This window comes from Protomyctophum bolini, assembly GCF_963924005.1.
Source record: "Protomyctophum bolini genome assembly, chromosome: 5".
Taxonomy (NCBI): domain Eukaryota; kingdom Metazoa; phylum Chordata; class Actinopteri; order Myctophiformes; family Myctophidae; genus Protomyctophum; species Protomyctophum bolini.
In genome coordinates, this window is record NC_137866.1 from 41,950,518 (window position 1) to 41,973,609 (window position 23,092).

General features: G+C 41.9%; 1 protein-coding gene across 1 annotated transcript; it reads left to right on the plus strand.

Moving 5' to 3' along the window:
* On the plus strand, positions 1-19,238 carry syn2a (synapsin IIa; the record flags this gene model as incomplete). Its single annotated transcript, XM_080763460.1, has 11 exons — positions 1-371; positions 13,510-13,567; positions 13,864-13,955; positions 14,768-14,924; positions 15,062-15,151; positions 15,531-15,593; positions 15,740-15,882; positions 16,120-16,194; positions 16,389-16,491; positions 17,627-17,767; positions 19,104-19,238. 11 exons carry the CDS (start codon positions 1-3, stop codon positions 19,236-19,238), a joined length of 1,428 nt encoding a protein of 475 aa, XP_080619586.1.
* Positions 19,239-23,092: the final 3,854 nt, after the last annotated feature.

The window sequence follows — 23,092 nt, forward strand, 5'->3', positions numbered from 1 at the left end:
ATGAACTATTTACGCCGGCGTCTCTCTGACAGCACCTTCATCTCCAACCTGCCCAATGGCTACATGACAGACCTCCAGAGGTCTGACCCTGCTCAGCCTCCCGCGCCTCTTTCTCCTGCTGCTGCTGCGGCTGCCTCTTCCGGTCCGGCCAAGTCCCCCACGGCCGCTGGGCCTCCCGCCACTTCTCCGGCTGCCGAGAGGAAGCCCCAACCGCCGCCTCAGTCCCAGTCCGCCGGCGTGGGCTTCTTCAGCTCCATCACCAACGTGGTCAAACAGACCGCTGCCTCAGCAGGTCTGGTGGAGCAGACCCAAGTCACGACGCCCAGGAAGTTCAAGACTCTTCTTGTCATTGACGAGCCACAGCAAGAATGGTGAGGCGACATGCTGCTACGTGTGTGTGTGTGTGTGTGTGTGTGTGTGTGTGTGTGTGTGTGTGTGTGTGTGTGTGTGACTTGAATAATTCATAGGTTCATTGTAAAACCCTGAGTGTTCCCTTTTACAGCCTTTCCTTGTGATGCAAGGAACCCCAGAATCCATGGAACATTAGACAAAATAGGCTCACGACGCAGTGCTTAAGTGAGCAGTATAGTTCTGCGATTTCGGGGGAGAAAGAGATTTGCCCCAAAACACTGACCAACTCAGGTCCAGTTGACTATGTCTAGAAGGTTTGAGTGGTTAAGAAACACACAGCACAGACATGGAGTACATTGGAGTAGATTGATTCTAAGCAGTAATTACAGCAAGATGGAAGATTTACGTAGACGTCCATTCTCTCTGCATGGGCTCTCTGATATGATATTTTGTCTTTTCCCAGTTTGTGGGTGATTGTGCTTGAAAATATTTTGTTGCTTATACCATGATCCGTGTTGATACGGATCATGACAGCCACATTGATTTGTTTTCAAATGAACTCGGTTAATTAAATGGAATCAATGCAATCATTTACACAGCTCTAAATCATTCTAGAAAGAAACACATTATACATATTAATATTCAACAGGCTGCAAGCAACAGGGAAAGACACTTGTCTCAGTGTAGAGTAGGCCGGAGACTGCAGTGGTTTCAAATGTCATGAATGGGGGTTTCCCCCCTCTCACCGATCCCAACGTGCTAGGTCACATGACCTACACGGGCAACTGCAGCACATGACGGCTCCTTTAGTGAACAGCCAATTATACGCAGAGTTATCAAGTGAAACAAAGGAGAAAATTAAATAATGGTGTCTGAAGGTCAAACTAAAGTCGCTCCAAATAGCCAGATGTCAGCTTCTTGGCAGCAGGTGTATACATGGACCACTAATACCCTGACGGCCCTGTTATGGGCATGTCATGATACATTTGGACAAAACGGTGGATCTACTAGCTCAGTCGTTCTCAACCTGTGGGTCGGGATCCCCTGGGGTGTCCCCACTTGATTTTGGGAGGGACCCCAGATGACAGTAAAGTGACAAAAAGAAAGAAAAGAAAAAAAGACCATTACTGCCTCAAAAGTATTCAACAATCTACCGGTATACTAAAAACAGGTCAAACATTGGCCAAATTGTCAAATAAATAAATAAGAAAGAGGCTAGATTTGTGTCTGTGGAACCGAGTGAAACAAAATGTAATGTCCCACCCCCTAAAATTCCAAGTGCTTGGTTCCCCAGTTCAAATGTCTTTATTTTGGGGGGTCGCGGGACTCGCGGCCTGAAAAGGTTCAGAACCACGACTGTACTAGCTGACATTGTGGCGCGTATTTCATATAGAGGGGGAAGAAAAAGAATGTGCCAAATAGTGGCCTGGGAAACCCTGTCATTGATGTATAGGGTCATGTATAAGTGGTCAGCATTGACTGTCACTCACCGTAGAGTTCTTAGAGGTAGATTTAAGCAATTTAAGCACCTTCAGATCACACTCCTTTCACTTGGATTTGATTTGTTTTTTGAGGGGCGCTAGCCCTCCAATGCATGGCTGTCTGAAATTACGTCATGTGGCAGCCAAGTCTATGGACTTTAATGTTTGTTTAGGGCAGTAAATGACGACGTAAGACGTCGTCTGGCTGATATAACTACCCTCGCTGCATGCGCCCCTCTCATCACACAAGTGTGATCTTTGGGTTTGTTTTAGATCTATTTTAGTCTGCTTGAACTATTCATCCAAGAGTACACATTAAACAATAATGCAACAATACTATCACTATCAATGCTACAGAACAGAACACAGCCAATATTAAAATGATATACTGTATATCCAAACAGCATGCCACAATAGATGCATAGTAATATTTCATAGTATAAGTATACAAAATGCATTATACATCATTAGCCCATTAAAACCGGGAAAGTATCTGTGTCATTTTAGATTTGATAAGAAAACAGTGGTTTGGAAAAAATTGCAGAACGAAAAGCTCACAGCACATCACTTCGTGCAGCGCTGCGAGCTTGTACATCTGCTATTTTTGGACAATTTATAAAGATCTCGAAAGTATTGGAACCATTTTACACAAATCTTCTCTTATGCCACAAAGCCTTTTCATAAGGGGGGACCGCGGTGAAATATATATTAATTTGGGGGTCCTTAATGGCACGAAAAAGTTGGAGAACTGATTCAGAACTATGGCAGTTGTAAAATCGGCCTCAGGTTCAAATAAAAATAAACTATTAAACCCAGTCCGAAAATGTATAAATTACATTTTACACCTACAGTAGTCTCACATGGCAGGACGTTCAGAGATCTACGCCTATACCGATATGTCTGGTGACATCTAATTCAATGAACTGGGTGGAATGAGACATTTAGGAAATAACCAGGACTTTAAAACAGGATTTTCCCCCAAACGTGTATCAGTATAGGCAGAGATCTCTCATTGTCTCTGTCAGTTTTCTTTCTTTACCCAACTGATTTTTTTATTACTCCCCTAAATAATACAGCTTCGTGTTAAAGGAGAAACCCTTTAAGAAATCTATAGTAGCAAAGAAGTGCAGGCGCTTCAACTAATTTCCTCCAGGTTGGTTGGTTGGTGATTATTAGAATATCTTTTATTTTCCCATTGTAAGACCTGAGGCAGATACAAATGCCTTCTTAGAAGATGTACAAGCTCACAGCACGGCACAGAGTGATGCACTGTGAGCTTGTATATCTGCTATTTTTGAATAGCCAACGCTAAAATGTAAAATGACACAGATGCTTTCTTTATTTTTATGGGTTAAATTAAGGGTACTGAAGACTCAAGTCATAAATAGCAGATCTCCAAGCTCACAAGCGGCGCATTGTGAGTTGTGTCAAGCTGTGACCTTGTAGAAGGGCTATTTTTTTTGCCAAAGACACTGGTCACTGGTATAAGTGTTAACAGAGGGAATCTTAGATCCAATCAAAAAGTCTCAATAGAAGAACAGGGAGACAAAATACAATCACCTCAATTGTTTAAGTTATTTATACTCTACCACACAGATTGAACAAACTTACATTCTGCACATCAATAATGTCAATTGCCTTTCAAAACTAGAAACCAGACAGAGGCAAGGAAGCAACCAAGGTGCTCAGGAGGTGTGCAGGTATAAAAATTGTAAAAAAAAAAAAGTAAAAAGGTGCTCCTGGGATCAATCGGGATAACACATCGATATAGAACAAAGCGGAGATCCGGGCACACTTGATGTTAAAAGGAGGAAAACGTTATTGAACCGACATGTTTCGACCTATACGCTAGTATACGGTCTTCGGCCCTGATGAAGACCGTATATAGGTCGAAACATGTCGGTTCAATAAAGGTTTCCTCCTTTTAACCTTTTTAGCCCGGATCTCCGCTTTGTTCTATATAGAATCCAGACAGCTCAGACTTAAATGTATCATATCAACTGGATAAAATGCAGTAGTCCAGAGCCATCTAATAGAAGAGTTGGGATATTGAGGGGGCAGAAAACAGCCCGGTCACGTGGTTCAGTTCGCGCGAGCCCATAGACTCCAATGCATTCCTTAAACCTCCGGTTGTCCCCATATTCAATAGAAGTCTATGTAGAAGAGCCGCCATTGACCCCATGACGTGAACAGAGTTTTCGTCTTACTCTATGGCTCTGGTCGCAACATGCTGCGGTATGTTTTCTAAACATTTCAAGCTGTTCCAAAATAGTGAAAATAGAAGGTCACTATGCGCTTGTAAATTGATTGATTGAATAGTAGTCAGAAATGTAAACTGTACAGTAAAAGGATAAACACAAACAAGTCCGGGGGACTTCCATTGTATGCTACATGTATTCAATTCATCAACATAAACAATTTTCAGAAAAGACAAAATATTCATCATTATGATTAGGGCTTATGATGATTTAGATCTACCAGATAGAATCCCAACATGCTGCAGAGAATGAAATAATATCTGCTGATTTACACGTCCGCTGCGCGTAAGATGTTTATGTCTTTCTTTTCTCAATATGAACTAATCTAATTTGACGAACAAGATCTAATTTATTTGTCATTCAATAGATCACAGACTCGTTCTCTTGGGTCAGTTTTGTAAACTGACTGCAGATGGCACAGAGAATCTTCCACAGGGACCATCTGTGCTGAATGACAATGTCATACAGTGAATGTTAATGTGCTGCTATTCTCCATACTTGTAAATGCAAGTTGATACAAGTTTGTGGAATATAGATTTTAATTTACTTTTCCGGTATAAATTATTGCCGAAACCGGGCTACAAGGGCTTTAGAATACGCGGCATTAGCAGTGATGGCCATTTTGTGGTGCCACACATAGAAAACCCATTTATTTTCCCGATAGAGATTTCAGAAAATATTTAAGCCTGGAACCAAGCCATCCAGGCTCCTGGTAAATCATGCATACAACAATTGATTCTGTTTCCAAATCTCTATGGGAAAAACACATGGCTTTTCTATCTGTGGGACAACAAAATGCCTATTTCCCGATCAGGAAAATGTAAATATAATTAAAATTTGATAAAATCAAACATGAATAAAATCAGGTGGCATCAATTAAAGTATTAAACAACTTACAAAATCTCCACTATAGAAAAAGATCAAAGAGGCAATTAAAGTGAAGACTACACTGACTAATTCCACAGTATTCGAGAGAAAATTCATATTCACATTAATGAGCTCTGTAACCGCAACTAAAAAGAATAAAGGCTAGCCTAATCAAGGCGGCGCGGCCATGCTAAGTGCACTTTCCCTATTTTGTGAGGAGGTCTAATGGAAGGAAACCCGATCAATGCTAATAAGATATAACCCCATGTCAGTTGGATGGACGGATACTCGGATAGTCTACGACGATTATGCACTCATTATCATTAGAGGGTGAATAAGGAAAGCAAATATGTATTATATTGTCGAGTTATCTCCATATCCATATAGTGATATCACACAAATATAGCAGATTTACAAGCTGGAAACGAGGCGCAAAGTGGCATGTTTTGAGCTTGTAGATCTGCTACTTTTGCTATTTTGGAATTTGAATGCTGATAAGTAACAGTTTTGGACATAATGAGGTTCACACCCGACAGAGACGATGTCCAAACCAGACCATGCAATTAATCAAAAGTCAGTAGTCTAATTATGTTGATCGTAAATTAACCTTTTCATAATACATTACAAATTTCTTTATTGCCTTTCAACGATATGACACATGAAACAGTCGTTCTCCATTTGGCTCAGAATGTACCACTAGTCCTTATTAATCCATATCCAGCAACGTGTGCTCCAAATACAGTACGTGCACTGCAGGCTTGTCAAAATGCAAATAAACTGATTCAATGTCTGAGAATGGCTAAATCAGCTTTGTCCATTCCTGTCAACACCAGTGATCAATGCCCACGTGTAATTTCAGACATGGACAACCCAGAAAAATTGATACAGACATATGGACAAATGTTTCTCGAATGAATACCTATTCGCTTAAGGATATCATGGTGTACAATTCTGCCTAGTTACTGTATTTCCCTCCTTCGTTCTTGTTACTTGCAGTAACAATGTAGTCATTGGCTCCACCGGTGTCTCCATCCCCAAAAGTCTGCCTCTGTCTGAATGCATCCATTTTGCACATCTCTGAAATACGACTGAGCATGTTATTAAGGGCTTCTCCTCCTTGTTGGAAGTGTGGCATACTATTATGTCAGAGTGAAGGAGTGGGGAGTTTGCTGTGTTTTGTCACCACAGTGACAGTGCAGCCTAATTTAATAGCCTTGAGATTCATTATATTCTGGCTGTAGACCGAGGTCTGTTCAGTGTTGTGTAGCTCTTTGGCGCTCAATCTATTTTGAACTCTGGACCACTAGCATACATTTAATATAGCATCATAATCATTTTAACCACTTTAACCACATTTTACAGCAGATAAACAAGCTCCTAGCTCAGAGCTTGTAGGTCTGCTACTTTTGTTTTTGAAAAATCTTGAAGATTTGTCAAAATCTTTGACTGTGTTGTTTTTTTCTTCTTTATTTCTTTTTAAGAAAATGTGTAACACAAATCTTTGCTTCTGGGGGTCCCTGCTGGCACAAACTCTTTTCAGATGGGGGTCCACTCCAATACATATCAGTTTGGGGGTCTTTGACATGAAAAAGTTTAAGAACTAGCATATCCTCACTGGGAAAATGGTGTTCCCATGGATCCAATGTGGGATCCAGTATTTTTCACAAGCTCTTAGCTTTCCATTGTTTCAATATTTATAAACCCACAGACACTTAACCACTTTTCCATTGACTTTCACAATGCAAAAGCCAAACAAACGCATTGCACATGTTATTTAAACGTAAATTGTAAAATTAAATAACAATTTCCATTGGTGTTGTGGACACCGTTTCTGCTGACTGCCAGAAATATATAGATCTACCTTTTGTAACAATCTACCTTTTGTAACGTTATAGCAGCTCCTGTAATGTTAGCACGGATGAAGGCTTTGTAGGGGTGTTTTATTGGCCCTGTCTCATTGTGGGAGGGAATGACGTCGATCCGCACGCACGCACACACGCACGTGCGCACGCACGCACGCACACTGCTCATGGAAGCCAGGCTTACAACAACTCTGGCTGCTGGCCAGTGGCCCCTGCAGGACACTGGCCAATTTATTTTTGGAAAAGCTCCTCAGATGTATGACTAATGGCAAGGACTCCTCGGCCATATAGAACAAAAGCAACACGGCTCTTCACAAAGAGCATGCAGTGATTATCAGCCTTTTCATTTCAAGGATTATGTAAATAGTAGGTATGATACGAATATTTGGCCACACGGACCCCGCTTGCTCGATGAAATGTTTAGTCTCTGGGATCCCATTCTACACTTTGAAATCCGCAGAGTTACCGGTAATTGAACTCTGAGAGTGTACAAATGGATCAGTTACCCGGAAGGGTTCATTTGATGTTGAGAACCAGTGACAGAGGATTTTGCCCAGTCACACAGCTGCAGGGGGGTTTAGCATTGTTGCTAAAAATATTAACATTAACCTTGACATTAACTGGGGTGTCGATGGCCTATTCAAGTGGTTAAGGCACACACCATACAGGCTCTGATGCAGCCTGTCAGACGAGACGACTCGCGGGTTAGATTCCTGAGCCCGATGGACCTTTGCTTTGTGTCACTCCCCACCCTCTCCCCTGTTTCCTGTCATCTCTCCGCTGTGCTATGAATATCGAAGTAAAACATTCTGTATCTGCTAGTGGAAATACTTAAAGTTGATAAAAGTGTTTCCTCCTCCGCGTCATCAGTGCCCATACCCAAAGGTGGGGTTTGGTGAAAGGGCCTTTCTGTGTGGAGTTTGCATGATTTCCCTGTGTCCCCTAGGCCTAGGGTAGGTACCCTCACAAAAAACATGCAGTAATCCTGGTCTCTAAACTGCCTCCCCCTGGACAGCTGGAGGGGAAAGGAACTGGTTGGAATAACGTGTTCCTTCCACGCACTACGTCCAACCAGGGAACACAGTGTAATTGTTGGATACTTATTCTTGTCTTTACCATTGGACCAAGATCTCAAAGGCGGAGGTGTTCGTAGTCCAGTTGCGGTTTGGAGTGATTTTTTTTATTAATGGGGAAAGAAAAAGATCGAAGCATGAATTCTGTCACCAATATGTTGAAAACCTTTGTGTAGGAGTTATAAAAGTTTTAGGTTATAAAGTTTGGAATCCTGAGATGCCAATTAAGACTATTATCTGGTCTTTTATGAAGTTGAGATGCTATATGACCTCTCAGTGGGGGCTCCTCACTGACAGACGAGCCCTATTATCTGGTCTTTCATGAAGTTGAGATGCTATGACCTCTCAGTGGGGGCTCCTCACTGACAGGCGAGCCAGCAGTAGCATGCAGTGGAGGGAATTAATTGGTATAAAAACTAAATTGGGAGGAAAAAAAGGGGTGAGCCAAACAAATTGGTCCTGTTAGATACAAACACTGGTAGGTACAGCTAAGCTACCTGTACTACCGAAAAAGAACGTGAATATTGTACATCCAATTCTTTCATGTTGGGATTTGAAACTATTTCACGGCAGTGATTCTTTTGAACATATTCTAGGCAGAAGGTGCAGAATATGTACAGAAATAAATACTTTTTCTAGTCTATGTACGGGCATTTGGAACAGGGAGCATAGAAAATTCCTGAAACATAAAACATAGTACCCACTTCCCAGTACGTATACATATGAAGGTGTAACTTGATTAGAGTTTAAGCGGTGCTTAACAAAGAGCCTGAAAGAAGGCTAATCACAGACAAAACAGGGCGATGGAGGTCGTAAATTACCTCTGATCATACCCTCATTAGTGGCGTGATCTTACAGGCTAATCTAATCAAAAATAAATTACACGGAAACAATGAACCAATTAATACAATATTTATCTTTTCTTTGAAAATATGACTCCGATCTTTTTCTAAATCTCTTGTTGCATCTAGTATCTCTGTGTCCACCTTTTTGAGGTAACACAAACATTGAAGACAAAGGTGAGGACGCAAATTCTGATTGGCCGGAATGAGATGATGTATGATGTACGATGATAAGAGCGCCCCTCACTTCACACAGGTGTGAATTATTTTCACCAGGTCTGCCTTGAAATCCACATAGGTCAACCCCAGGTTAACTGCTGAGTAGCTTTACATTGAATTGTCACTTGTGTTGTGTGGGGCACACGCACGCACGTCGCACGCACAGTCGCACACACAAGCACGGCTAGAGGTCGGTGAGTCATTTAACCCATTCTGACCGGGCACCCATTTTGGTGTTGGCATCATGTTATGCTTTACCTATTGAAAAATAGCAGATCTACAAGCTCATATCGCGCCACCGAGTGGCGCGATACGAGCTTGTAGGTCTGCTATTTTTGAAAAATTCGAAGAACGACTGACATTTTTAGAATCTGATCTCAGGTCAGAATGGGTTCATCAGACCAGTGTGTGTCCAGTGGAAACCTCGTATGAATCTGATCTCAGGTCAGAATGGGTTAACCTCCTGAACCCTAGAGTTCCTATTCTGGGCATGTCATACAGACTAGTCGGGCAAACATCCTGCAGAAATGGCTCTAAATGTCTTTATTGTGTGTAATGCTTAATTTATACTCCATTATACAATGGTGCCGCTCGCCGAAAATAGCAGATTTACATGCTCACCAGTCACCGCACATCTAAATCCACTCAAAGACCGACCACCGACACAAGGTTTCAAGTACGTTTCACCTTCCTCAGGCTCCGCTATCAGACGGCTATATATTCCACGGCCTCTGTGTCTCTGTATTGATTGTGAACGTGGATGACAGGGTTGTTGTGGGGGGGCGGGATGCAATCACCATTAGAGGATGGCAGGATGCGGGATCAGATGCAAAGGCCGGGTCGTGATAATCCCTAGAGAAATCTTCATATTAGCTCCGTGAAATGAATTCATCTACCCTAATTATTATTGAGACGGCAAAGCTGTTGTTTTGCTTTAAAACAACTGCCCCTGCTCATTTATCATATTAAGATGTCAGTCACAGCAAAGCGTGGTTTTTCTCCAAGGAGAGCTGCCCTACCATATATTTGCTCTAGCGGCAGGGAGAACAGATGTTGCTGCTTGACATCTCACTTATTCAGAATAAAGATTCTGTTCGCCGTCTTCCCACCACTGCTCGAAATTAAGTAAAGTCAGTCACTCTCATACAAGCGAGAGGGGACATCATTGTTAAACACGCCAGGCCCTATTAGTTTCAGCTGATATATTGCATAGGGGATTCCAACAAAGAGAATTAAACCTCTGATCATGTCGAAAGGGGGGCTTTTTTTGTACTGAGGGCTTAACCCCATCCCGAACATCATTCACAGGTAATAATTGGGAAAGGTGAATGTTAAGTATAGGCTAAATAAATTAGAAGTTGAAATGCAGCCTGTGCAACCCTGCTGCCTCCCGGATCCTCTGAATGTCTCTTGACAGCTCTTCAATGGCTAATGTGTGTTCTATGTGACATCAATTTAGCACTCAGTAGTTGACTGCCAGTCAGGGATCTGATTTATACTGGCTCTATACCGTGTCTCACACCGGAAACAGCAGATCTGCAAGCTCACAACGTGCCACGAGGCGACACGTTGTGAGCTTGCATATCGTCTGTGCCACGAGGCGACACGTTGTGAGCTTGCATATCGTCTGTGCCACGAGGCGACACGTTGTGAGCTTGCATATCGTCCGTTTCCGGTGCAATTGGGCAGAAAGCACAGAAACACAACTCAAGTGTAAATCAGCCGATAAGGCTTCCTGTCAAGTTAAGTTGTTACTTGTTACCTTGGGAAGCTTTATGGGATGAATTAACTGTGACTATCACTCCATGGCAACTTGAGTGAATGGGAGAAGGGAGTGTTTTAATGTTCCCCACCACGACACTAGGCTTCAGAGCTCATTAGTTTGTGTTGTTAAAGTGTTTGCCTCTGCAGTGCACGACACATCACAGTTAATATCAGTGTAGCAGACATCTGGAGAACTCTTCTGTTCCAATACTCTGCTGTCTCCATCTGTGCTTTTCCACTATAATGACTGTCACACTTGCCTAGTGTGGGTAGTATGAACACCGGGAAAATATATAGAAAATAACCTCCAGGGAGTCCTTGATGCAGAGATGCTGTTTGTCTCTATTCACACAGACCAAAAGTATTTACAGAGATACTGGACAGGTGGCCCTAGCTCCTTCCACCTCCACAGTCCTACTTTGACTGCCAGGCAGTGGGAGGCCTACCTACATATAAAGGTTAAGCCCCTCCCACTGGAACACGCCACCCTGAATTGATTCCACAATTACACCAGTACTTCATAATGTCCAGGGACAACACATATTATTCATCACATATTATTATACATCACTTATTATTCAATCAATTAACCATATCATATAAACAATGAGAAAGCAGGGTACTCTAAACAAACCCTCATACTGTTGGTATGTTCCCCACACCCCACAGCTGATAGTTGCTCCCTACCATGGAGACAACAAGCAATTAACAATCAAGCATCAACCAATATACATACACAGCCCGAAATAATATAATTCTCTGCAACATACACAATAAATAATAATTCAAACTTTAACCCATTTGTGTCCCGACCTTCCTGTTAGATTAGAAATAAAGAATCAGAATTTAATATTCAATATATTATCAGTGGCAGGGTGAACTGCCACAATGACATTGTTCAATGTTCGGCAATCGGGCAGAAACCTCTTTTTTCACTTTGTGTTTTTTGTAAACTAGAGCGGTGCCCATTGGGCACTGGCCTGCTTAGAACGATGCAAGTTGGAAATGCATGCCCACCCAGTTATTACGTCTGTGTCCCTTTTACTGTATACCCATATATGGAGTTCTTTGTCAGGCATGCCCAAATATGGAGTCTATGCAGATGTCAGAACACCATTGTGATGTCAGAACATGCAAGCTCCATATATGGAGATCTATGGGTCGATCAGGTTCGATCATATTGGCTATTTTGGGCTCTGTCCAGAGGCTTTTGTGCTGGTTCTGGACAACCGGCTATCTGACGAACTCGACAGCGGGCACTGCACTCCCTGTGGTGGTGTGGAACATGTTTTAATTTAGAGTCGGTGGAGCCAACGGTTCTAGAGTTACGTGGATTACAGACGTGTCTCCCCGCGTGCAATATATGTCAGATTCCTGTGTTAAATACTGCCAATGAAAATATTGTGATTCCGAGATGTGATTTGAATTTGAACAATGTTAAATATCCCGGTGAGATGCAGCCATTTTATGTCTTTGCCATTGCCCTGTTCAGGAGGCATAATACTGCACTGCATCATTCACCACAATGTCCCACTAGGTGGCATTGGCATTATACTGCTGTTACATCCCAGTGGGTGATCTCTAGGTAGGAGGGACTAACATGCTGTATACCCAAAATGACAAATTGAAACTGAGTTTATAATAATCAAGCCAAATAACAAAACACATGGGGACGGGACTGCTGGTGCCAAAAAGAGAATATACAATCAAAACCTCTAAATAATTAAAAAACTAACCTTCCTACACCAAGTACAAACAGAAGTTACTGTACAAGTGGCAGTGGCATGCACTCACCTGTGTAAAATTACAGTCAACTTACTACATGTGTAGAATGTAAAAGGTACCCGGACTAAACTAACTACCCTTCTCTGTAATACGTTTGGCTGTTCAAGAAAGGTTGCAAAGCTGAGTTAAATGGGTTAGGCCTGAACCAATTTGGGAATGACTGGTAGAAGCATGGCAGGAGGGAAAGATACTTATATGGCTGGCAACACAGGTGGTTTATATATAGGCTGATGGCTGGAAAGAATTGGATTTGGTTGAGTTATGGAATGATTAGCCTCGGTCTCAGCCTTACTCATCTGCGAGGGGGAAAAGCCTGGTCACAATACAAGGCAGAGAATGCATAGCCGGAAGTGTCAGGCCGGAACATCTGTCAGATGTATTTCCCCCGGATACGATCTTTTTTCAACCAATCACAACACTTGTTTCATACACAGAGAATGTAAAAAAGATTTGTAAAGCGTCAACGTCATTTCAATACTTCCAAAATCCAGCTACTTCTGCCAAATTCCAGCAATGCACTCACTCTACACTGGCTAGCCCAGCATGTGGAATGATTGAAAGCTGAGTGAATGGGGCTGGAACTGTGAAAATGAGTGACAGGCAGAGAGCAGAAGCGGAGAAAAACATCCACATACAAATGCCCCCCATAACAATACTATGTTACTGTTACAACTCTGTTGTAACAGTAATATTCATAGGGGAAACGCCAACTAGAATCTACTGTATATGGATAAAGCACTGCTGGAAAGTAATGTGGTATAGTGTAGAAGCAATGAATAGGCTACAAATGTTAGAATTCACAAATCAATCTCAAAGGCTTGCTGTGTTTATGAAATTGTGTTGCCAAATTGCCAATGTGATTGAATAGAATGTGCTTAGCGAAAGCCTGTAGATCTGATGTATTAAGTTAATACAAAGTAACAATGTAGATGATCGACAGAGAGACGACTTGTGGTGTTTGGGTGTATTCAATCAAAGGTTCAGTTCATTGTGTTTCTGTTTCTTAGGGCAAAACTGTTCCGGGGGAAGAAAGTGCAAGGAGACTTTGACATCAGAGTGGAGCAGGTGGGTTTCAGCAAAGCCCCCGAATATTTAACTTAATATTCACTCGTCTGTTGTCTTTCCATTATGAGTGTGTTTATCTAGCTTTGGGAATGCATGAGTTTGTTTTGAATTGAGAATCTTATTTTTCTACCTTCAGGTGGGAGTTTGTTTTTAACTCATTTTGGGCGGGGGGAAACCCTTTTGGTGTGTTAGCATTATGTTATGCTTTAGCTATTGAAAAATTTGGAAAAATCGAATAGAATCTGTTCTCAGGTCAAAATGGGTTAATCATGAATCTATATTTACCACATCTGCAGGCTGAGTTCAATGAGCTCAACATTGTGGCGTATGCCAACGGGACCTGCACCGTCGACATGCAGGTGCTGAGGAACGGCACCAAGGTTGTCAGGTGAGACGGGTGTACGTATACAACAACACAATGCTGCCACGAGAGAGGGGTAAAAGAACAGCACATGGCAAGAAATCGTTCTAATTTCCCCCAGCTAAAGCAATTTTACAGCATTCATCACAAAATGGATAAATGCATGCTGATGGTGAAATAAAGTCAAAACACTGAGACTGTACACATTTACATATACTGTCAACATGTTCTGCCGTAACACATTTTTGGTGTCTGTCAGATTGGTTTAATCAAATGGAAGTGGAGCAAATGTTTTTGCTAGGTTCGTTGACACTAAAGCCTTAATTATACCATGACGCACGTCATACGACGGTGTCACTATGTGTCACTTACGTAGCTGCAAGCTTCTTTTATTTCCATTTATTTTTAAACACAAAATCTTTCTTTCTGGGGGTCTCTGCAGGCACAAAACATTTTCAGATATCTGCGGCCAAATATATCAATTCGGGGGTCCTTGACACGAAGAAGTTTGAGAACTACTGGTGTATTCAGTAAACACTGAAGATCACATTATAGAACAGCTGGTTTTCAACCATTGGTTCTTGAGGGGGTTCCAGGTGGTCCCCAGCCAAATGATACAGAGTTGGTAACCAAATGGACCCTTATTAGATCTTAAGAGAGCGATCAGAGCTACACTGATCTAAATGTCATCCATGGCTCCAATGCAGAATAAACAATGGACCTTGATATGAAAGGGAACTGGATTAGAGAAACAAATGTGATTTCTCCTGCGGTCTGACTCTGAGCAGAGCCTCTTATAGTTCCCACGTACATCTCTTCCGTGCTTCTTTATTTTACAGGTCTTTCAAGCCAGACTTTGTCCTCATCCGTCAACATGCCTTCAGTATGACCCAGAACGAGGACTTCCGCAACCTGATCATTGGCCTGCAGTATGGAGGCGTCCCCAGCACCAACTCCCTGGACTCCATCTACAACCTCTGTGACAAGCCCTGGGCGGTATAGGCACACAGTAGCATGCACGCACGCACGTACACACACACACACACACACGTAATGGATCTATATATTTTTTTATCTATATGTGTGTGTGTGTGTGTGTGTGTGTGTGTGTGTGTGTGTGTGTGTGTGTGTAGTTTGCCCAGCTGATCAACACCTTCAGGAAACTGGGTCCAGAGAAGTTCCCTCTGATTGAACAAACCTTCTATCCAAACTACAAAGAGATGGTGAGCATCATCATTCAAATCAAACTACAAATAGATGGTGAGCATCATCATTCAAATCAAACTACAAAGAGATGGTGAGCATCATCATTCAAATCAAACTACAAAGAGATGGTGAGCATCATCATTCAAATCAAACTACAAAGAGATGGTGAGCATCATCATTCAAATCAAACTACAAAGAGATGGTGAGCATCATCATTCAAATCAAACTACAAAGAGATCAAGAACTACAAATCCAACGCTGGCAATGAAGGCCATAAACAGCCTCTTTAAAGAGGGAGATTAAACATAATACAATAAACAGCCTCTTCAAAGAGGGATTGTGAAACAAAACAATTTCAGAGCATAAAACCTCAATGTCAGGTTTCTGTCTCGTCAGGTTGCCATGCCAACATTCCCTGTTGTTGTGAAGATTGGACACGCCCACTCTGGCATTGGAAAGGTATGTGAATGTTTTACAATGTTAAAGCTTAGTATTAGTAGTAGTAGTAGTAGAAGTAGCAGTAGTAGCAGCAGTAGCAGTAGGGTCATCCATTCCAAAGCAATGCCTTGATTTGATTTCAGTGAAAACATGCGATTTATTGACAGGTAAAGGTGGAGAACCACACTAAGTTCCAGGACATAGCCAGTGTGGTGGCTCTGACCCAGACCTACACCACCACAGAACCTCTGATCGACTCCAAGTATGACGTCCGAATCCAGAAGATTGGCAGTGACTACAAAGCATACATGTACGTATGATGTCATTTAACCACTTTGGGCATGCATTATTATCTCAGTGATTCTCAACCTATGGGGCCCCAAATTATTGTAAAAAACATAAGATTTTAATGATAATATATCATTCATAAAATGTTATATGCACTGATAATGCACGCGACCCATCTCACACTTTGTAGATCGGCTATTCTCACTATTCTTCGTTCATATTACACGTGTAATCAGGCTTAACATTTTCTACACTTTAGGAGAACCTCTATATCTGGTAACTGGAAGACCAACACCGGCTCGGCCATGCTGGAACAGGTGGCCATGACCGACAGGTGAGTTCCTCCCTGCCGATGTCTCGCACCCTGCAATTGTTTGGCAAATGTCTCTCAGTACGATCGAACATGAGATTAAGAGCCTTTTGAGAGGACACCTCTCAAAATGCTTGTGCGATCGGTGAGTCTGGCCTTGTGCTGTTTTTGGAGACAGCTGTTCTCTATTGTCAGTATTGATTTTGTCTTGTGTCTAGGTACAAGCTGTGGGTAGACACTAGCTCAGAGATCTTTGGTGGTCTGGACATCTGTGCGGTCAAAGCCATCCACGGGAAAGATGGGAAAGATTACATCACAGAGGTACAGGCCACTGTTTTACAGGTTCATGCTGAATTTATAAAGGGATTTTCTTCATTAAAGTTCTGCAATGCATTTACCTCAAAAATGTTCAAAAAAATCAGACATAACCATAACGGCATGAACAAACCCGGTAGGCCAATGTATAGGCAGGCATATATCGAGATCCGATTATCCAGAGCCACACGATTTGTAAAAACTGGCAGACCCAAAAGCAGAACACAACAAAGTCAAAGTCCAAGGGTGTTTATTGAAAAAACACAAGAGGAAAAAAGGAGCTTGCTATATTCGGTGTCGTCGAGCAGGCTGAGGCTGGTGGCAGGCAGGCTAGGCAAAGAAGAAAAAAGGAGAAGAGCAAGGATAAAAAATCACGAGAAGCAAAAAATGAAGGTTCCAAAAATACGAACACTAAGGATTCACAAGGAAAAATACTATAGCGGTTGACTAGAAGCGTTACCACGCACTGGGGTTGTGAAACCATCTGGCATCGGCGCGGGGAGAAGACCAAACATTTACAGACTGGAGGATGATTAGCTGATGCCAGGCAGGTGAGGGAGATTAGGGAACTGGAACTAGGTGTGCCAAGCTGGAAACTGGAGCCAAGCCTACGCCCAAAACACACGCCCACTCACAAAGAGACACACACACACACACACACACACACACACACACACACACACACACACATAGACAAACACAGACAGAAACTGACAGAGACTGTGACAATATGGGACCGACTGATTTCAAACTCGGAATCGGAAAGTAGTGGTACCCATACCCGCTGCCGAGTTGGTTGTCCAGAACCAGCGATAGGGCCGATACGTCCAAATATGGGCATGCCAATATACCAAGAGAAAATCCCAGACATATCAAACATATTGGTCGGATCGGCAGTGTGACGTAGGTGTGAGGGCCGCATATCGGCTCTCACACCTTCCTCTGAGGAAGGTCTCACATGTTGCCCCTGAATAAATTATTCTCTTGAACCAGCAAGTGGCAGTGTGTGGATCTAGTCCTATTTACAGTATACTGTCTTGTCACCTACGCACCTGCTTGGGAAGGAACCGGGTGTGCGGAAGTCTTCTCTTCACTAGAATGTCTGTATAATAAAACATTCAATCAATCGTTTTGCTCTCAGGTGGTGGGCTCCTCCATGCCTCTGGTCGGGGAACACCAGGCCGAGGACAGGCAGCTCATTGCAGACCTGGTGCTGAGCAGTATGGAGCAGACTTCAGAGAAGACAGCCAACACGGCCCAGAGACCCACCACCATACAGCCGGTAAACAAATAGGAAGCTTATTAGTTTAAATCTCGCAATGACACTTTGGTAGAGGTTTGGCTTGTGTGGTTACCTTGCCATGATGTAATTCCAAGTATTGATGCGATACTGTATATCTTCACTGATTTCCAAAATAGCGCATTTACCCATTGACTTACATTGCACAGTGAAACAGGGCCGTGCCTGCGACACGTTGTGAGGTCAGGAGACTGACCTGATTCAACAGGTCTGTTCATCAGCTCTGACCTGATGAAGACCCGCTAGGCTTAGTTGAAACGTTGTTAAACTTCAATACTAGTATTTTCTACCGGGAGCTATTACACAGTGTGTGGACTTCCCTTCCTCTTCTCAATGAGAAACATTCCTCACAAATACAACATAGATCCCCCCCAATACTTTCCCTGTGGATATAACAATAGAACAAGAACAGAAACAGCCCGAGGCATGCTGAGAAATCCCTTCTCAGCCAACAGCTCGGGATGCCGTGTGTTGTTTACTTAAAGACAATATTAACAGCAGTATTTGGATACTTGGATAGATGCCATGTTTGGTTTTCGGCTCCTTATATCCTAGTTCTTTTGCATCCTAAGCACATACTTGCTGTTGTGGAAAGTAACTAAGTGCATATACTCAAGTACTGTACACACTACACAGGTTTTTTTTTTTAACTTTTTAACTTTACTGTACTGTGTGAGTATTTCCACATACTTTTTACTACAATTATTTGAAGAGTTAGATTTAGATTATTATTATAAAACAAACATTTACCACTTTAACTCTATGTCCTGACTCCTGACCTATATAATGTACTTAATGTAACGCGTTCTGTTTTCAAAGGATTTTTATACATCTTATACATTTGAGAACTTTGAACATTGAATACCGAACTTCTAGCTCCTATATATGCATCCCAAGTGAGTGGTATTGCAGACTGTTATAGACGGTCAAATAAGCACCTTGACCACTGACCATTGGCAGGGTCTGCTATTGCTAAATGTCTAAATTGTAAATTGTACTATGGCACAGGAAATTACAAAAAGCGTATGTCCTCATATATCACAGTAGTCCAGGCCAGGTCTTCAACGCTTCTCAGGCCAAGAAAGGTGTGAGAGAGATGAAGCATATTGTATGTGAAATTGTGTTGCAGATTAAGCTTTTCATAGATTTCATAGATAGCTTCCTGGACTTGTTTGACAGTGTAGCGTTGTGTTGGATTCATGAGCAGACAAAACTGGAACTGGAACACTATAAAAATGAAGCTGATAAACGGGTATACTTTCTCCTGATCGGTTAAAATGAATCAATATAATTAATTATTTATCCTCCTCTTTTTTAGGGTGCTGGCCAGAAGGGAGAGCTGGCGTCAGAACCCACTAAGAACGGTACTGCACACCCACCTCAAGGTTGTCTGCAGTACATTCTGGACTGTAATGGCGTTGCAGTGGGGCCAAAACCAGTCCAGGCCAACTAAAACACGTCACCCAGGAGAAAGGGAGGTAGTGACGTCTAGAGATAAAACCATGATGTATATTAGCCAAACACACAAACACAAGAAGAAGTGTGGTGTGTGTGCGATGCTGATACTATAGCTAGACTCCGATCTTGGTGACGTTGGCTCGGACTGGCTGGAAAAAGCAAACAGCTGTCCTGGACTGGGTTTTGTTGTCCTCTATGCAGTGTCAATATGTACCGCGTGTCTACCTGTTGACCTGTTGATTCGTGTGCTTGTAGAGGTCTACCCTTGTTTCTGTAGCTGATGTGGATTTTCTTTTGGGGCTGTTTGATGATGATGATTGTGCCTACACCCAGTGCTGCTCTGTGTCACCCAGCTACCAACCCCCCTCTCCTTTTTTCCGTTCTCCGTTTAGCTGTTTACCTTTAAATATTGTTCAAAACTGTGGTCCATTCTTGTGCAGTTTGACATGTGTGTGTATATCTGGATAATGTACACGTGGGTGTGTATGTAGTACGGTGATTATTTTCATACATATAGCTGGAATAGATATTTATTTTTGCTTTGCATGTTTGATAGAAAGAGGAAAAAAAAAACAATACAGGTCTGTTATAAGTGTCTGATTAACCGGGATGTTGACAGTAACATCGCAGTTGCATCTAAAGCTTGTGTGCATTGTGCATCGTGTCATAAGAAATGCATATTATATAAGTTCTACACAAATAGATGTAATTGATCGTCAACGATCACATACAGTATTAATAATATGACAGCTGAGGTGTGCACACTGCTGCAAACACAATCAGGATTCAGCATTGACGTATATGTTTGTCTTTCGTTCAGTTATGGAAGTTAAGTTGTTGTTCTAGACTCTAGAGAGATACCTATCAGAATAACAGATATTTCTTATGTAGAATTAATAGATTAATGAAATAGTGCGTGCTGGCAACTAGTTGTTTTTTACACTGTCCCCCACACACCCTCCCCCTCACTCAAATATTTTACTATGTAAAAAAAGAAACATGTCACAAGACCTACCGCAGAGCACTGGTTCTCAATGACGGGTCCAGCGACCACCAGAGGGCCAAATGTAACTCTGACAGTGTACAAATGGTCCATTTGATTCCAGTTGTACACTGTCAGAGTTAAAATCACTTTGTATAAAGGGGTGGTGGGATAGCTGTGGCCTAATATGCATATCAAACTAGCGTCCCTTCCTTGAAATGGAAAAAAACGGTTGAGAATCACTGCTGTAGACTAGAGGGTCTGCTGCATACATGCATTCAAACAATTTCAACACATCTTTGCAATTTTGAGCCAAAGAATGAATTATTTTTCACACAGCACTTGTTTGCACTCCACTAAATATCCGGGAGAGGACTGTTTTACGCGCCAAGAAGCTCTGATACCACGAGATATCAGGAAGAGTACAGTACATGCTTTTTATTTAAATTTATACATCTCTTGATTTTATTTTCTTCCAATATATCCTGCTGTAAATAGTAATACATTTGTTCAGTGATTCATCTTTTGGCTCTGTGTTTGCGACGTCGAGACCAAATAACAAACAAGAAAAACACCGGCCCTCGAAACGTCTCGTTAACGTTTTGTGCTGTAAACAACAACCCCGCCAGATGTCAAAAATCTCTGATCTTTCCACCGCCATCATTATGCTGGATATGGGCTATCGTTGTGGTGTTGCCATGACAACAGTGCCCAGCGACGCATGCCTCTGTTACTGCCTTATCATGCTCCCCCTGTGAGCTGATGGAGAGTGCAATATTGATTTGTTTTTACTTGTTGTTCCTTTTTTTTTAAATGCTTTTAAAATCGGATCTTCCTCCATAATTTATTCATAAAGCTATATTCCCAAATGTGTCACCCCACATTTGGTTGTTGGACATTTATTTTTTAACGGACGAGTCACATGAAACTGCTTATGTTGTGATCGGGTGTTCTTTTTAGGAGGCCACGAAATGTATCTATATCCAATAAGATGATAATAACAATAATAAGATTAATAACTAAATAGACCATGTTAACTGTTTAAAAAAAAAGAAAAAGAAAAAAAATAGATCTGTTCTCCCACCATTTGTTTCTAGATAGTACCGCAAGCTCTGTGTGCAATTCTTTTCCAAGGTGTATTAACTGCCATTCTGTCTGTGAGAGTAACCTTGTAAAAGCCATGCCTGAGGCTTTATGAAAGTGTTGTTTTGTTTTCTAGGAAAATATGCCATGACGTTGATTTCAAAAGGAGGATAGCGCAGATGTACCACGGTCTAAAATAGTTGCACAGCTAAGCCAGATTTCTACTCCTATTGCACGTTGGAGCCGTGCACCGACAATAGCTGATCTACAAGGTCACAAATTATGTCATGATGCGATGCATTGTGATATTGTAGGAGATTGGCTTTTCCCCCCCGCACATGTCTCCATCGAACGACAGAGTAGAAATTAAGCATTAGGCTTTCCAAGCGCTTTCCAAGTGATCTTCCAACAATTTTCAACCTTGAATTCAGAAAGTTACTGAAATGGGTTCAAATGTATCAGTAACCAACGACAAAACAAGGAAGTGAAGTCTGCACTTTAAACTTAAAAAATACATATGGATTTGGCCAAAGAACATGATCTCTATGGTTGGGAAAGATAGAACCAGGTTGAATTTTGGTTGGAATTCCACTTTAATCAATTGATTCTTGTTGACCAATTATTTATTATTATTTGGTCATTGTGTCCATATGGAGGTTCTGTATATTTTCAAAGACTGTAACTATTTAGGACCATGGTAGTTTACTAAATAACTGTACTTTTAAAACGTTGGTTGGACTGTTTTAAAATCAAGAACAGAATACAATATGCGGAAATAATTCCATTATGGATATTTCCCTCATGTCACTGGCAATAAAAGCTTACTTTGCAATATATGTTTGGTCTGTCTCACCATGTTTTTTATGATTCTGTTTTGAGGAATATAAAAAAATGAAAGAACCAAAGAAAATGAAAAACACAGAGGTATTTACCTTTTAGTAAAAGGAAGGAAAACTGACAAGGTTATGGCTGGTCATGACGCTTTTATCAAAATTAATCGCATGATTGCTCAACCACATTTCATGGCTTCTAATGCATGGAGGAATAGCAGTATTGTATCTTTGCTTTTGTGTTTTCTATTTCGTTGCGTCTACCCCTACATGGTGTCCCTGTCGGACAGCAGTCCTGTATTGTCATTTCCGTTGAGGAATAAACCAGTGAACTGTGAGTAAAATATAACCTTGATATTTATTAATCTAACGACATTAAATCTAAAGCCATGATTCTCCGTCCTGCCTAGTAAAGCTGCCTTGATATCTATCATTAAGTGTTTCTTGTACTGGAATTAGGGGGGTCATTGGAACCCCAGGGATTACTTTCACAAAGGCCCCCAAAGTTGACTACCAAAGTTCCCGCAGAGGACTCATGCCCAGGGCTCGACCCGGCAACACGGTGGTCCCGGTGCCAGTCAGAGGACATGGAGGTTCGCCGCCCGGCCCGGGCTCCACCTGCCAAGCGGGTTCTTCAGAGACAACCTCCTGTACGACAACCTGGGTCCACTGAGCTGGAGCCAGCTGCCCTACCGCCTCAGAGCACTGGACAGCAGGAGAAACAGGCACACCCATCGCTGAGGTGAGGAGAATGGTTTCAGCTGTTGGTATACTCAAATTAATATTAGAGTAAATTATAGTCCAGATATTTATACTTGAATATACAGTTAGTATACCTATTGGCCACACGAACATTTGTCTCATGTCAATAGTTTTTACATTTTACCCTTTCTTTTGTCTTTCAGTAAATCCAAATCCCTGAGCAGTGCCTTTGCATTAAGGGATGTGTCCTTC